The sequence below is a fragment of the Equus przewalskii genome, chromosome 14, assembly GCF_037783145.1.
Source record: "Equus przewalskii isolate Varuska chromosome 14, EquPr2, whole genome shotgun sequence".
Classification (NCBI taxonomy): domain Eukaryota; kingdom Metazoa; phylum Chordata; class Mammalia; order Perissodactyla; family Equidae; genus Equus; species Equus przewalskii.
The window spans coordinates 66,733,911-66,750,074 of record NC_091844.1 but is presented as its reverse complement, the minus strand read 5'-3'; the positions used below and the strand labels follow the sequence as shown (position 1 = coordinate 66,750,074).

General features: G+C 43.7%; 1 protein-coding gene across 2 annotated transcripts in view; it reads right to left on the bottom strand.

The window, feature by feature from the left end:
• The window catches only part of ALK (ALK receptor tyrosine kinase), a 654,920-nt gene that overhangs the window by 169,084 nt on the left and 469,672 nt on the right, over positions 1-16,164 (bottom strand). For both annotated transcript variants that reach the window (XM_008517365.2, XM_070572938.1), the window contains exon 5: positions 14,258-14,385. In XM_008517365.2, the coding sequence (XP_008515587.1) occupies positions 14,258-14,385 (128 nt within the window). The remainder of the gene's footprint in view (positions 1-14,257; positions 14,386-16,164) is intronic.

Below are 16,164 nucleotides of genomic sequence, written 5' to 3'. Positions count from 1 at the left end.
CTCTACAAAAATTCATGGAGCCCCTATTGCGTGCCAGGTTTTGAGCCAAGCACTAGGAATGTAGAGATGAGGTGGAAGGCTCACAATGTAGCAGGAGGGAAAATAAGAGAAGCAAAAGTACTTGAATGATCCACTTGAGTCCGATGAAGAAGCCTTGCTAGAACTCTGCAGACAAAGCACTGGGCTACCCCTCATACCATACTTACTGGGGGTGTTTGTAGCTGGAACCAAGGGCTGGAGTCAGGGGTACAGTGGGAAGAACTCTACAGCTGACCAAAGAACCCATCAAATGGTGACTATATGACTCCTTTTCTATTTTTTATCTCTGAAAAGCAACAACCAATGATGAGAGATGGCGGGACCTCATATCAGTGGGGCTTCTGATGAAGTTGCACCAGATAATATAATAATATGAAAATACAAATATGATTTTTAAAAAATCCCAAAGAGTTTGAGTTCTTTGATAAAGTCTCCAGCCTAGGTTCTGGAAGCATGGACTTCTGTTGTGGAGTATGGTTACTAGGTGGTGGGGAAATGGGGAGCCAAGTTTATGCATCTGGACTGGTACTGGGTAGGGAGATCCCACTTCTTCAATCAGTGCCAGCTCAGAGCCACCAAGTTTGGTGCAGAAGGAGCACTTCATGGTGGGGGGAGGGGCTAGACCTCATAGCCTTTTCTTCCTCCCTCCCTCCCTCTTTTCCTTACCCCCTTCCTTCCTCTTTTTCTGAGATTTGCCATTTCCTTGGAGAATCTTATGAATCACTACTGCCATCATCAATCAGGTCTCAGGAGTGATGTTTAAACCCTTTAAAACCTTGGCCAAAGCCCAGACAAAATTCTTGGAGTACAACCAAAATAAGCTAGAACGTTCAACCTGACTTTACAGAAGACTGAGAAAGACAAGGGAGAAAACCTCCCATGCACATCATGTGCTTTGCTGACCCAAGAAGGGAGGAGAGTTTTCCCAAGACTCTCCTTCCTAGCTTCTAGTGTCTTCCCATGTAGTCAGTGCAACCTCAGCTCCCATTACCCAAAAGCCCTCTCAAACTTCATTTCTTGAGCCCCAGAGGAGAACGCTGGACCTCTTATCTACCTAGATCCTTGCCTTTGCCATGTGATCAACACCAGGAAAGACCTCACTCTCCAACTGAAGGCTGTGGTCTTGCCCCTGAGGCTCACGTTAGGACCACCATGTCCAAATGCCCCACAAAACCCCTCACTATTCCTGTGCACATGTGTGCGCATGCCATGTGTGCACGTGTGTGCATATGTGTGTGTGGGGGTAAGGTCTCCTAATGAGGGAATGACAGGCACATGATGGGACCGGAGGAAGAACAGGCAGAGGGAAAAATGAGGAGAGGAGAAAATCTATGCCTAGAGTAAGGAAGAAAAGAGAGGAAAACTCCACGTGTGCACACCCTAGATCTGGCCCCAGTATAGCCAGTCTGACCATGTCAGCCATTGTCCATGGGTGCAGAGGTTCAGGACTGTGCCTGGAGTGAAAGCAGAGTAGGCTTCGCTGATAATTGGGTACCCACAGCGATCAGATGGCCAATTCCATACCCTAGTTTTCTTACCCTCACAAAATGAGAGGAAGAAAGTTGGGAAGTGAGAATGAGTCATAGACAAGCAAAAAGACAATGGCATCCAGAGTCTGGGAGAGACAGAGGGAAGAGAGGCTGAGGATGGGGAGATGTAAGGAGAGACTGTCCAAAGATGCCAAAACAAACAATGGAGAAGGGAAATGATCCGTCTGCCTTTACTTATTTATTATTACACAGAGAAAACAGATGATATGACCACTGATTGAGTAGAGGCTTTGGCTTTGCATGTAGCCACAGGTAACGAGTGCAGAGAAAGGAATGGGGAAAAGGCCCACGCAGGAGGAGGAATGGCAGAGAATGGACAGGAGGACAGTGCTCTAACATTAGTGTACAGACATGCACAGTGGAAATATGAGACAGAGCGCATGACAGCCAGCAAGCAAGAGTTTGTGTCTGTGTACTAATAAGAAAGACAGGTATGACTCCTGAGGTGGTAAGAAGAAAATCAGAGACCACCTGTCCTTGTAATTCTGCTCTCTGTTCTAATGCACATAATGGAATTCTGGGAATTTCTCACCCTAGCTTTACACGCTCATAAGACCAAGTCCACAGGAAGAGGCTTTGGGCTCCTCACCTGCTCTCCTCAACCTCTGGGGCCTGGGGTGCAGGATGCTTGCTCCATTCCCAGCCCTCCCAGAGACTAAACTGACTCTCTCCAGGGTTTGGTTCTGCTGCTGTTCTGGCCATGACAGCTCGTTCACCTCCTTGCTGTGTGTTCCTGAACCATATACCTACAGACAGGTTGCTTCTCGACTCTAGTCTCAGGCTGTCTGTCCCTGTAGCATTCGAAAGCTAATCAGAGTCCTTGTCCAGAACTGATGTTTTCATTATATTTACATTTCACAAATGATTAAAAGGATCAGTTTATAAAAGCAAAAGAAAGTTGAGGTGTTCAACCTCTCTGGGCCTTTTAAGACAACAGACTTATTATGTCCATGTGAATTTCTAGGAAGAAGCCTCTAATGAAAGTTTATTGCCTCTCAGCTTCCACTGGCCAGTGATGTGGCTCGTCCTTCCTGTTCATTAGAGCAGAATGGCATCCTAGTGGGGTTGTAGCCTCACAGAGCCTGTGCCCACCTTCTGGCCCACACCCCCAATGAGCTTGGGAGGATCCCAGTGCTGCTATGATGGTCCCATCACCCTCCCAAGCATGTGATTTGGGATCCAGACAGGATATTGCACCCGTGTTCTTGAAGGAAATGATAAGACCCTGGCCTACCAGTTGCATGAATGATTAATGAGGAGTAATTAGTTAACGTTTGTTAAGCGCTTTATAGACACAAAGTGCAGGGTAAGAGCTAAATGAAGAGGCAGAAGCAGCAAAAGCCAAAAGACTTGACATCCACCCAAATGTTGCTCATAGAATTCCAGACTGTTGGAGCTGAGGGAAGGAGGGACCACAGAGACTATTTGCCCTGTGGTTTGTAAACTGCACATTGCAGGGCCTTCTGCGCAGCTGCCCAGCAAGCATCTCCCAGTGCTGCCTCCCCAAACAATCTCAACAGGAAAAGCAAAATAAGGTTCCACAAAAACTGTGCTCACAGCAAAACCTGAAGACAGAGAATGCCAAAAACTTCAAAATAACCACGAGTGAAAAGAGACAAAGCATCGCATCCCAGCAGTGCACGCCTGGACTCCCGTCTATGTCCATCAGCTGGCAATTGGCTCCCTCCGCCCACGCTCACATTCCTCCACTCCGGAGGACTTTGGTTCCCGCAGCCCCTGGTGTGAGGAGCTCTGTCCAGGCGTCTGGGCAGAGAGGAAGTACAATGTCTCCTCGCTCTTCAGATAAACGTTTAGTAGCCCTCCCTGTATCCTCCTGCAAACAAAACAAAACCAACTCTGAGATCAGTTCTGTCCTTGGGGAAATTTAAGAAGCTTTAGGGCTACGCACAAATATTAAATCTAATATTTGGTTAGTCTGGCCCTGACTTGGTACCTCAATTTTAGGAACTGAGCCCTTATCTGACTAATTTGGTAGGTTAGGGCGCCCCTGCTGGGCTCTAGTGCCACCTTGGGATTCTGCTTGCCATCCTGCCCTTCTCTGGCTTGCACTGAGAGAACACCTTCCTTGTGGCTCCAGCTGTCCAGCAAGTGATCCCAGATCTGGCTGTATCTCCTTCTCTTACCCATGTCCCACTGTCCTCCCGGAGTGGTGCTTCATCAACACCCTCTCTTTTGTGCCCCAAATGGCAGAGAAGAGTGAAGTCAGCTCTCAAAATGTGAGGGATCACTACAAGCAGAAAAGGTCTTTAAAGCCCACGTTCTATCTTAAAATTTGTGTGCAGGTTGCGTTGGAGCCCAATATGCGGCCATGCTAATTTTAATTTAAAAATGTCCTTTCACTCAATCTTTTGGTAAAGTTGAAGCTCTGGAAAGATGTACCATTGATTCTGTGGGATTAGACACTCTCAGAACACTACTACATATTCTCGAGGTACAAGTGTCCAAGTGTGAGAAGTGCAGGCCTCAGTTTACCCCAAGCCACTTGCTGGATCCTGGCCCTTCCCGATTTGCCCACCGTCAACTGCCTTTAACCATTCCCTGCATGGAGGAGGCACTGGAGGCAGTGCAGTGAGCCTGATCTCAGAACTGTGGGGCAGAGCACAGAGAGCAGAGTCAGCTCATCCCTGCTCCAGGGATGTCCTTAGACTTCACCAAGCCCTTGAGTTGTACCGATTCACCGTTGGTCCAGTTTTTCTTGATGACTCATACCAATCATTTCTACTATGGGTTAATTAAGAGTTACCAAAGCCATTGGGTCAACACCACCACGATACGCTCTTTGGACTTAGGGAGGGGTAGAACTAACCCTGTTTGATTTGCCAGTAGGTTCTAGGCACTGTGTCATGTAGGGTGCACACAGTATCATAGTTACTCCTCACACAGACCCCAGGGTAGGTACCATTGTCTTTATTTCACATGTGAACTATCCAGTACTACAAGACGTAATGGACACGTAGCACCCAACAACTCAGGTAGGATTCAGATCCATGTTTTCTTATCCAAATCCTCCTCTTCCCACTATTCATGATGCAGAGTCCCTTGCTTTTCTTCTTGTTGCATCTTTCTGCCTATTTTAATTGTTATGGCCTCTATCAAAGCATGAAAGAAACAGAGAGAGGAGGAGAGGTTGGAAAGTATGAATTCTGCTGTCAGCTGTTTCAGGAAGATGGAGAGGCTGAGGGAGAGATGGTGGATTGAAACCGATGTCTAAACTGACATTTCTCTTATCATCTCTGGAATTAATTTATCTGGTCCCACCCTGTTCCCCTCACAGCCACAGATTTTAAGGAATGGCTACAAAGAGGCCTTAGAGACCTAAAGGAAGAACACAGCTTCACCAAGCCCCTCATTCGTCACTAGCTGGAGTCAGTCTCATTAATAACTGGGGCTTAATCCTCCACATTCAAAGAGACTCCCATTACCCAAAACAATAATTTTTTTAATTACCCAGGCAGAGTGGCAATTGCATATTGAATACTAAGGATGATTTAAAACTAATAAATACTTTTGGAAATTCCTTGAACATTTTAATGAATTAAAAGTTATGAAATATTTATAAGCAGTAACAACCCCATTTAGAACCATTAATAAAATAAATACATTAGTCAGAGAATGAAATTCATTACTATTTTACTACTAGACATTGATGTCAATGACTGAATATTGCTCCAAATTACTTGTAAAATAGAACAATTATTTTAGTGTGATTAATCTTTTCAATTATTTCTTTTATGTAGTTGTAATTTGAAAGTAATTTTCTTCTGGGAGTACAATGACCTCAGCACACTGGTTCCTTATTTATTTATATTTAAAACCCTTTTTTGTCTGCCCCCGTTTCCAGGCGATTTCCAATGGTCGCATATCTAAAATAGTTGCCTAAGCAATCGTTATTGTTCCTAAGCACTTTGCGGGGCATTTTTAATTGGCTTTATTAGCAATTATGAAGAAGCTATTCCAAAGTAAGGAAGTCTCTGCCAACAGCAGCAGAGGAGGGGCTGCAAGTTCTTTCCCGGTTCCACCAGCTGGGGGCCTGGCTGTTTCAGGATCTGTGCTGTCTGCCGAGGGAGGCAGCGTGACAAACATGCCGAAGGACTTTCAGGCTCTTCCCCAGCCTCCAGCCATCCCCACAGGATTAAAGAGTCCTAACCCTTTTCGTAGCATGAGGGATTCTGTTCACCCAGCCACAAAGGAAAAATGACTTTATCAGGGATAAAAGCGTAGATTGTGGCGGGTAGAGAAGCAGCTGCTATTGAAACCAGACTGCGGACGTGGGCTGTCAGAGTCTCTGATGGAAATGGGGTAACCTTTCCCTTGGCCCAACGGTTCAGACAAGGCAGAGATGGAAAGTGAAAGGTGGATGTGAACCTGCAAACATACCCTGGGGTAGTCGTGCAGAATTATTCAGCCCTGGTTCCAGAATGAGAACATTCAGCTGAGTCAGGGGACCCGGGAGAGAGAGGGCAATGGTATTTATTGTGCCAACTGTGCTACGGGCTCTATACACTGTATCAGTTTTAATTTCCCAACAAACCTATAATTATGTATTATTAGCCCCATTTACTGATGGAAAAACTGGAACTCAGATTTTAGAAAACTCTTCCAAGCTCAAAATGGTGGTAAGCCACAGAGCTCGGATTCCACATGCATTCTGGCTGATTCCAAAGCCTGTAATCTCTCTCCTACGTTGTAACAAGAAAACCTTTATTCAATATATTAAAAATATGTTGGTGGCTGTGCTTGCCATGAGAAAAGCATTGTTAGTTGTTAATTGGGATATAGAGATTTAAAAAAAATACATAGTATTTGATTCTAGGAACTTAGCATCTATTGAATGAGACACATAACTCTGGAAAGAAGCAGACTCTTCTAAAACAGAACTACACCGAAACTTAATTCTGAGCTGAGACTTCTTGGAGAAGATACGTTTGAGCTGAGATTTAAAAGAGGTGCAGGACTTTGAAAGACAGAATGGGAATGAGGAGAGGGAGAGCACTCTGCAGGGGTATAGCTAGGACAAACACCTGGGGTGGGGAGGTGTGTTTGGAGAAATGAGTGTAGATCTCAGTGGCTAGATGAAATTATAATTTTAATCTTATCTTTTAAACAGTACAGCCCACAGATAAATTATGAGCAGGAAGTTTTAGAAACAGGGAGTTAAGAAGAGGGGTGTTTGGAAATAGGGTTCATGCTCTACCTGGAGGACACAATGAGAACTGAGTGTGGACACAGACTGTGGCTACGCTTTCTCCTTGGCTTTCGCTTCCAAGCAATAGATCTCACCATTGCAGAGTTGACTCAGTCCCTTGAAGTGACTAACCTGGAGGATGGCCGCCTTGGTGCCACCTCAGGTTGGCAGTGCTGTGACTCTCATCACCCACTTGGCATTTGGTTATCATTAACACTACAAAGTTTTGGAGGAGGCAGCAGAAGAGCCAATTTGTTTCTGTAAACAGCAGTTTCTCCTTGAGAAGGTGAGCAGGAGCAAGAGAGCAACTTGGTTTTAAAAGGCTTCAAGCCAGGTGAAGCCCAGAGAGGTCAGGTAGCTCAGGGCATCATCTATAACACACTTCTTTAGCCATCTTCTCATTTGCCCCTCCTGATTAAGGACAGTTTTGGGATAGCCACTGACATATCGTTATTCCTATTTTAAATTAAAAAAGAATCAAGGTGCCAATTCTGAGGGTGATCTTTAGTGTTCTTTCTGGACTGAAAAGTTGGCTAGTCTATGGTAAATAAGAGATGGAAAAGGGACTTCCATCCCCTGATTGAGGGTTCAGGGCTCATTCTGTGGTTTTTCTGAGAAAGGCACCTTGGCACTAGTAGGAGGATGACATCTCTATAAATGGAGCACCTATTCGACACCTCTGGTGCAAATTAAATGTATGTCCAGGGATGCCTTTTGGAGAGCAGTTTCTGTGCAGAGCAGAATGGAGATCTTAAAGCTATCACACCAAAACTCAGTCCTAAGATAGAAGCAACAAATTTACATCAATGTCAGTATGCTTTCAGTTTAGTATTTACTCAGTGAATTTCTGTCAGATGAATGAGTGAGCACATGGATGGATGGATGGATGGATGAGTCTCTCCATACAGAGTTTTCTGCTCGCAGCCCCAAGACAGAATGCCACAGTAATTTCCCTTTTACAAGCACAAATGGAGGATCCTGCTGGGGCGTTTTCTGCTTTTGGAACAGAAAATGCCCAGTTTGGGCCAGGCTGCCAGGAGCCCATGAGGTAATCCCTCATTTTACCCAGCTGGATTTTGAAGCCCACTCCAGAGGCTGATCAGTTCCACATGGCTGGCCAAAGATTAGAATCTGTTTGTTCAGCTTCTCTCATTTCCTCTTGTTCCCTCTTGGTTAAGTAGGACATCCTCCACTTCCCATCATTGTCTTTGGTGGACTAGGAGGAGACAGAGGGGACAAAGCTGGGGGATGCCACACTTTTTTCTTTTTGAGGAAAACTAGCCCTGAGCTAACATCTGCTGCCAATACTCCTCTTTTTGCTGAGGAAGATTGGCCCTGAGCTAACATCTGTGCCAATTTTCCTCTACTTTATATATGGGACATCTGCCACAGCATGGCTTGATAAGCAGTGTGTAGGTCCACACCCAGGATCAAAACCAGCGAACCCCCGGCTGCCGAAGTGGAGTGCGCGACCTTAACCGCTATACCACTGGGCCGGGCCCCAGATGCCACACATTTTTTTACTGGAAACATTCATACTAGCCCTATGCCTAGCATCTCAAAGCTAGGACTCAGAGGGATAAGAACTTGCCTCATGAAAACGGCCCATATTCAAAGTATAATAGCCTTGTGCTTAGTCCTAGCTGTTTAAAGAAGGTATGGTTATCTAACTATTTTTGGCTATCACATTTTAAGTAAGTTCAGAATCATTGGATCAAAAGCCTGGAATTAATAAGAGAGTTGAAACCAGACTGTCAGTGCTTCTCAAACTGTATTTCATGAAACTCCATTTGGAGGGGGGGTGTGAAGGGCTGTGGAGCAGGTGAATTCTGTGCCCCCCACCCTCCCTTCCCCTCGGGCAGTCCTACTTATGTAATTTTATATACTGGACTTTTATATAAGACTTTGTTAGAATTAAGGGTTCAGCCTCTAAAAACTCTTTGAAGACCATGGATCTAGTTCCAATGCCCTCATTTTAGGCTCAGAGAGGTAAAGATATCTGTGCATCTTCAACTCTTTTGAGATATGCGTTTTAAGGCATCCATGGTAGTGGGACTGCATTTGACACCTTGATTCCTCCCCTTTCCTGAGCTACAGAATTCAGTGAAATAACCCCTCCTGGGTAATGTGAGGGTTATGACACCCTCTCTGCTGAACGGGTCAGAGGAGGTAATGTGTATGAAAGGGTCTCGATAGGGTAAGGGGCTAAGAATATTTCTTATTGAGAAATCTGCTAGTGAGCTGAATGTGGCTCTGACCTGAGAAACCTCAGGCATGATTCTTGCAAGTTCATGAAAGAGAAAGGGAACTATGGTGGCCTGCAATAAAATATATTTATGCTCATACAGGAGCCATTTGCAGTTCTTTGATTTTCATGGATGGGGGCGTCCACTGTTGACCAGTGCAGTGGTACACCTAAGGTACTTTTGACCAACCCAGGCAAGGAGAAGGAAATTCTAAATTGGTTTCTTAGAAAACCTGAGAACTTGACAACCATAACGTGGAGGCAGAAATCACATTAGATTGGTCAGTAATTATTGTGTCAAAGTTCAAGGTAAATCTTGGGGTGTTTGTTCATTCAGTTTCCACATGGTGACAGAGGATCTTTAGAAGTATTAGATGCTTTCTTAGAAGGGGTTCTTTCCAGCAGTGACTTTCCACAGGTAGCAGCAGCATGTGGAGCTAAGAGCATGGATGTTGGAGCAGACGACCTCCATCCCAATATCTGCTGTGAGACTTTGGGTAAATTATTTAGGTCTCTGTGCCTTGATTTCCCCATCCATATAATGGAAGTGCTGATAATAATAATAGATACCTCATAGTCTTGTTGTAGGATTAAATGAGTTAATATATGCAACATGCATAGAACAGGCCCTGGTGCACAGAAGGTGCTAGATGGGTGCTTGCAATGATGTATATTTTTATGGCTGCTAAGAGGCACACTGATCTTTTTAAAATCCTTTTCAAGGAGCTAGTCCTTCCTGACCATCCTGACACGTGTTTTTCTATAGGCTCCTCTGAATGTGAGGGATCCTGATGAGTGTCCTGCATAATCCTATAGTTCTGCTATAGAACTAAAGCAAGGTTCTATCTGCTGAAGAAAGGTTTTTGTGAATGGGGAAAGGGTTCCCTGGGAGCCCAGGCGTGGGAGCCTCTGGGGGCTGGTATTCCTCCTGTCAGTGCTGAATATACAAACTGCTCTTTTAAGATAACAGGAAAAACTCTTCCAAGCAATTGCCACTCACTGCTACTTTTTTTGGAAGTAGAAGGCTAATAGCCCAAAGCTATTAAAGCAGGAGCAGCATTTATCAATTGATTCATTAACCAACAATCAGTCAACAAGTATTTATGTGGTGTTTCCTATGTGTTTAGCACTCTGTTCATTGTCCCCTGGAGAAATAAAACGAAATATAGGACAAAGTCTCGAACCTCAAGTTAGGGTCCCCAAATAACTAATTGGGAAATAATTATAAAACAGCTACTAAATTTAGATGTAGAGAGCAAATCTTCCAAGACAAACTTCTGTAGCTGTGAATGACATTCTGGAGGATTTGGGCCCCAAGCTGGATCTTAAGCGATCAGTCTGTGTTCAGATGGAAGGCCTGGGACCAAGCGGGCCGTTCCTGGTGTAGTGTACAGAAAACCAGTCCGACGAGAAGGGAGGAGATGTGGGAGAACAGGGGGCATAATGGTCGCGGGTTCAGTGGGGCCAGATTGTAAAGGACCTTGGAAATCAAGCAGAGACACTGGGGCTCTCCAGGCAGGATTGAGCAGTGGTGAAAGTACCAAGGCCAGAGGCAAGATAGTCCTGATGTCAGTCTCAGCTCTACCACCAACCAGCTGGGTGATCCCCAGCACATCACTTTCCTGGTCCCAGGAATGAGGGAGGTGGCTCAGTCTAGCCCCCATATTTCTGATGTGGGAGGCAATAAGAAGTTACCGAAATTGCATGAAAGTGCCACAAGGAAAGGGATCTTTGGGGAGATTTGTCTGGTAATGAGTGAAGGATGGGTAATGGTATCAGGGAGGCCAGCTGGCTACTGCCAAAGTCCAAGTATGCATTTCCAAAGGCCTGGCTAAGCCTGTTGCTGAGAAAATGAAGTCAGAAAGGCAAATTTGAGAAGCAGCAACAGTAGAATTTAGACAACAACAGACAGGATGCAAGGCAGCCACAAGTCTAGAGTCCAGGGCTCAGCCGTTTGGATGTAGTGACAAGAGGAAGAATCAAAGATAATCCTAAGATTTCTGGTAATAAATAAATCCCCAGTCTCTATGCATTCCACAAAGGTGGCAGAATGTAGTGGACAGATGCACTGGCTTGGTGGTCAGATTGACTTGGGATTGAATTTAGCTCTACCTTTCCTTAACTGAATGACCTTGGTAAGTGTTGAAAGTTCTGTGAGCTTCAGGTTCCCCATCTGTAGAATGAGGATAATAGTACCTGCCCTATAGCGTTAGTGTAAAGCTCACAGTGGTAGCACATGTAAAGGGATCAATCAGCATTTTGCCTTTGCACATGGTAAGTGCCCTGTTCAAGTTAGATTTTATTGCTTATTAACTGAGCACCTATTAAGTGTTACACACTGTGATAGGTGTTAGGATTCAGAGAGGAGAGAGGCATGGGCTCTGCCCTGATGACACCCACAGATAGGTATCATCTCCTATGTGGAAAGAATTGTCCTAATGTCTCCTGTAAGGCTTTGTGGATTAACTGAAATAACGCCTTTCTTCATGTGGGCCACAGAAAGGCTGTAGAGTTTTACAGGCGTGTTCCTCCTCATGCTCTGTCTGTGCCTGATGCATCATGGGGGGACCAAGTTGCTATCAGAAAATAGACCAGGAATCCTGCAGACCTATCTGTAACCTTGGCTGACATGTCACCAGCCCTTTTCACTCCCTCAAACATACTACTTCTCTCTCCTATCTCTTCCCCTTCATGACGTAACCAAATGGATGACCTCAGAAAACATCAATGTTCATCTACATCAAATAGGGCTTGAGTATGCCTCCAAAATAACTCCTTCTCTTTAAATACGTGAGTGTAGTTTTAGGATGCTTCTTATGCTTGCAAGTTGTCCACACCAACTGATGTGCACCTGAATTTGTTCCACTATGGGAGGGAGGGTCAGAAGTTCTCAGGGAACACTGGAACCACTTTGTTCTTCTCTGCTCTCTGCTTTACACATCCACACTGATCCCTTCACACTCTTTGGTGGCCACAGAAGCCCCAGCCAGAGAAGGAGTGCAGAGAACATCTGTTTCTCCAAGAGACCATCTGTTCTTGGAGCTGGAGTCTCTGAGGGAAGGTAGCTGGGCCATGAGAACCTTCCTAAGTCTCCTGGCCAATCCACTTTCCTTAGAGCATTAGAGGCAGACTTCTTTTCTCCCTCCTCTAAGAAAGTGTCCTGCCAGAAGAAACACTTCATGGATCATTAGAGAAAGTTAGGAGGTTAACTCTCTTGGTTTTATGATGGTAGAGAAGCAGATAAGAAACAGGTCTTTTAATCTCTGCAGCAGACTCACTGCAAATGCAACATAAGCTTCAGAGAAAGATTTTATGGGTAAATGGGAGTTGTAGGGGTAAGAGAGGAAAAATTGGCAGAACTGGTTGAGATCCTTGATTCAAAGGTACAAAATTTTTGCAGGAATATTTCTGTTAGGCCTGATATCTGGGGTTTTGTAGTCTCTTATTCCCTTCTCCTCATGTTGCTCAAGTGAGATTAGGTCAATTCTGGGAACTGATACCTTCTCCCTGTCACATTCCTGTTAACTGGCTCCATTTCAACAGATGGCCTCTTTTGGACGGTACATAGACCTTTGACATCTGTGAGGATTGATCATGTCCAGAGACATTCACAAATCCCCAAGTTCGTGAGTGCAGAAACATTTGTACAAGCTCCTGGCTTTCTCCCAAACCATATGTTTCGTGTACATTGCCTCACATCACAGGTTAACCACCTTTTCAACTTGAACTGAAGTTCAATCTATCACGTTATGATGATTTTTCTTTCTCCCACACATAAACCAGCTTTGATTAAAGGGAAAAAAAGCACTGTGTGAAAGTTCTTACAAGGTCCACAATGAATGAAGAGACACAGCAGCATAAAGTGCTGGGTGGTCAGTGGGTTCCCTACCTAAGCGAGTCCTTTTCATATACCAGCCTCCAACAGGCACAAGATTCAAGGCTGGGTCTCTACATGCAATAGATAGCTGTGTGTTATGGGCTTTCATAGTTATTTACAAGCAGTCTAAATTGAGAATTAGGTCTGGGAGTGACACAATTTCCTTCCTGTCTACACTTCATTCTTGAGCCTCTCAGACCATAGGTTCCATGGCACAGGTGAGAGCTCCCTTCCCTGTGAGCCTCTGGGCAGAGGCAGGCAGAGCAGAAGAATAGCAATAATAAAAGCAACTTCTTCCTGAAGATTTGTATAATTCAAGCCCATCTCCCATATCCTCTACACGTGAGAAACAATGTTTATAATTATGACCCTAGGTTTTCTGAAGAATCAAGGAAAGATCAGCCTCATATATCTATTGATGATCCATTTCATCCCGCTTACAATTAGACTTGAGCCAAAGTCTAAAGAAAGATAAATATAAAATATGATTTTGAAAATAGGAATAGAAGATCAAAAACTCCGTAGAGGAGGGAGAAAGAAGCTTATCAAAAAACTACACAGATATAGTTACTGTGACTGAGTATTGCATTTAGTGCAGAGTTTCATAACAACAAAGGCAAAAGGGAAAAAACCGACAAATTATTATTCAGGAGAGAGATGTCTCCTCTTAGTAATAAATCTTGAAATAAACTCACAATGTGGGATTCATGCAAAAGGAATTCAACGACACAGTGGACCATCCTCTAATGGTTTTTACAAAATAAACCAAAAATTTCACATATAACCATTTCCCATGTTGTCCCTTAACAACAGCTTAAATCAAATCATTAAAAATACTTAGTTGTTAATTTTGCCTCAGGAAAAAAAAGTAAAGTAACAATCATTATCAAATCAGTGGGGTGAAGAATGGGTAGAGATATAGGTGAAAGAAAAATGGCGGGATGTTGACAACTGTCGAAATTGGGTTGAGGGTGTATATGAGGGCTCATTGCACTGTTCTATTTACTCGTACACATTTGAAATTTTCCATAGTAAAAAAACAAAACAAAACACAGCTGAAAGCATTTTTCAGCTAGGGAAGTTAAGCTAATGTGTTACCTAACAAGGACCATATTCTATTTGATGAAGTTTTAAGTTAGGCAGATATAATGTTATACTCAATCTTTGAAGATTGATCAGCTGGGTTATGAAGCACTTGGTAATGCTCAGAATCAGCCCCAAAGAACTACAGACTTTTCTATATAAGTGTGCACATTCCCAGCTAATCATGGCGGCAAGTTATTGACACACTTAATACAACAAGCTGCCAAGGAGTGGAGGGAAAAGCCAGATTCAGATACCTTCACTGCAGTTCTTCAGGGCAAAGAAGTCCACTGCAGACAAGCTTCGGTTTCCACTGGAGATGTATTCCAGGGCCACTCGGAACGGGTTCTCTGGGCGCCCAATCCTTCCCTGCAGCACCGTCCAGCTGGTTGCATTGGAAAGCAGAGGGGAAGAACACAGAAAAACAGTGATGAGAAGCAGGCCTGACATGCAGAGAGGTCCTGCCCCTGCAGTGACTTCAGGGCCTACGTTCTTCATGGGCACCAAGAGATGGAATCCTAAGTGGCTCTAAGAATGGTGACCATGGTAGCAACACGCAAACTTTTGTTTCCTTTTTGTCCAGCTTAGAGGCCCAATAGTCACACCCGCTATAGCCACTGGTGTTTCTTTTGTCATATTCGTTTTAGGAAATTGCAGACCTTTGAACTATTTCAGTAGCTAGTCCTATAGGAAAAGAATATCTATACTTGAGAAAACCTGTCGGCAGAGTGAAAGAATTGTCTTCAAAACATTTATCAGTGTATTCATAATTATCTCTGGAAAGAATGCTTGGTTTTTGGAATTTTATCTGATCCCAAAGTCTCAGAACCCTCAGGTTTGCTGTATAGTTATTTAAGGGATGCTAACAAGGGCTACTTATTTATTGCAGGAAAATTAAAGTGCACCGAAGCATGTATTTTGGGGTAAAAGGTACCTTAGATTGACGTGGACTCTGCAAAAAGGTGCAAACAGAAGAAGACAGAAACAGGTCAAATAGTGAGCTCCGCATCCATCTATAACCAAGGACTCTGACACCGCGGGAGAACAGAGAATAAGCTAAACGAACATTTTTACACCACACCCAGGCTATTAGCCTCTTGGAATAGCCTCCCATCACTGATTGGAACATCAAATTTATTTTCCAACATGGATTCAGGTTTTATATATATATAGTTATCTTGACAATTTTCTGTGGAGAATAAAAATTACTTGGACTATTTCATAGTTTCTTTCCTTTTAAAGAAAAAACATTTTATTGATGTATAATGATGTACAGTAAATTGCATGTACTAAAAGTGTACAATCTGATGAATTGACGTGTAAGAGCTGAGGAGTTGTGATGTATGTATACACCCATGAACTCATCACAATGTTTCACATCGTCTTACCACTAGGTTGGGCTTAGGTATGGCTAAGGAATTTTGGGAAAGACTAGCTTTCTGTTTTAAGAAATTTTTAAAGCACCCTCCCCCCAACTATAAAGTGATGTTCACTATAAAAAATATTAAAAATCTAACCATTGAGAAGAGTTGGTAGAGGAAAGTAAAAGTCACCCAGAAGCTCATTATCCAGAGATAACCATGGTTAACACTTTAGTGAACAGCCTTTCAGCTACAATTCTACATAAATGAGACCACAGTACATATGCTCTCTGTGACTGCACTTTGCCACTCAATAGTATGTCAGGACACAATAAATATAGGTTACATGATCAGGTCAATGATTGTATTTTTAATGACTTCTGCATTCCTCCTGATTTTTTCTCTTTATAATCATGCTGAGGCTAATGCTGTGTATTTAAGTAAATACTGCCTTAGGATAAATTCTTAGAACCTGAGTCAAAGTGCATGTAAATTTAAAATCGGAGGCATATTGTCAATCCTCCAAGAGTGAATCAGAGGGCCCATTTGTCCGTTTACTTGCTAACAGTAGACCCGTCAAGTCTTTTCTGTCTTTGCCAACTTTCAGTGAGGAAGGCATCACCTAAGGCAATCAACGGTCTTTCAGGGGAGCACTCTTGGATGGCAGGTTTGAGTCTCCAGTCCTGCCACATTGCTCGGCATGCAGTGGGAGTCTGTTGAGTGAAGAAGGTAGTTTTGTTCCCTTTCTATGCCCTTCTGTAGTTAATTCAGATCACCGGAGCCAAGGCCTCAGCCATTTAATA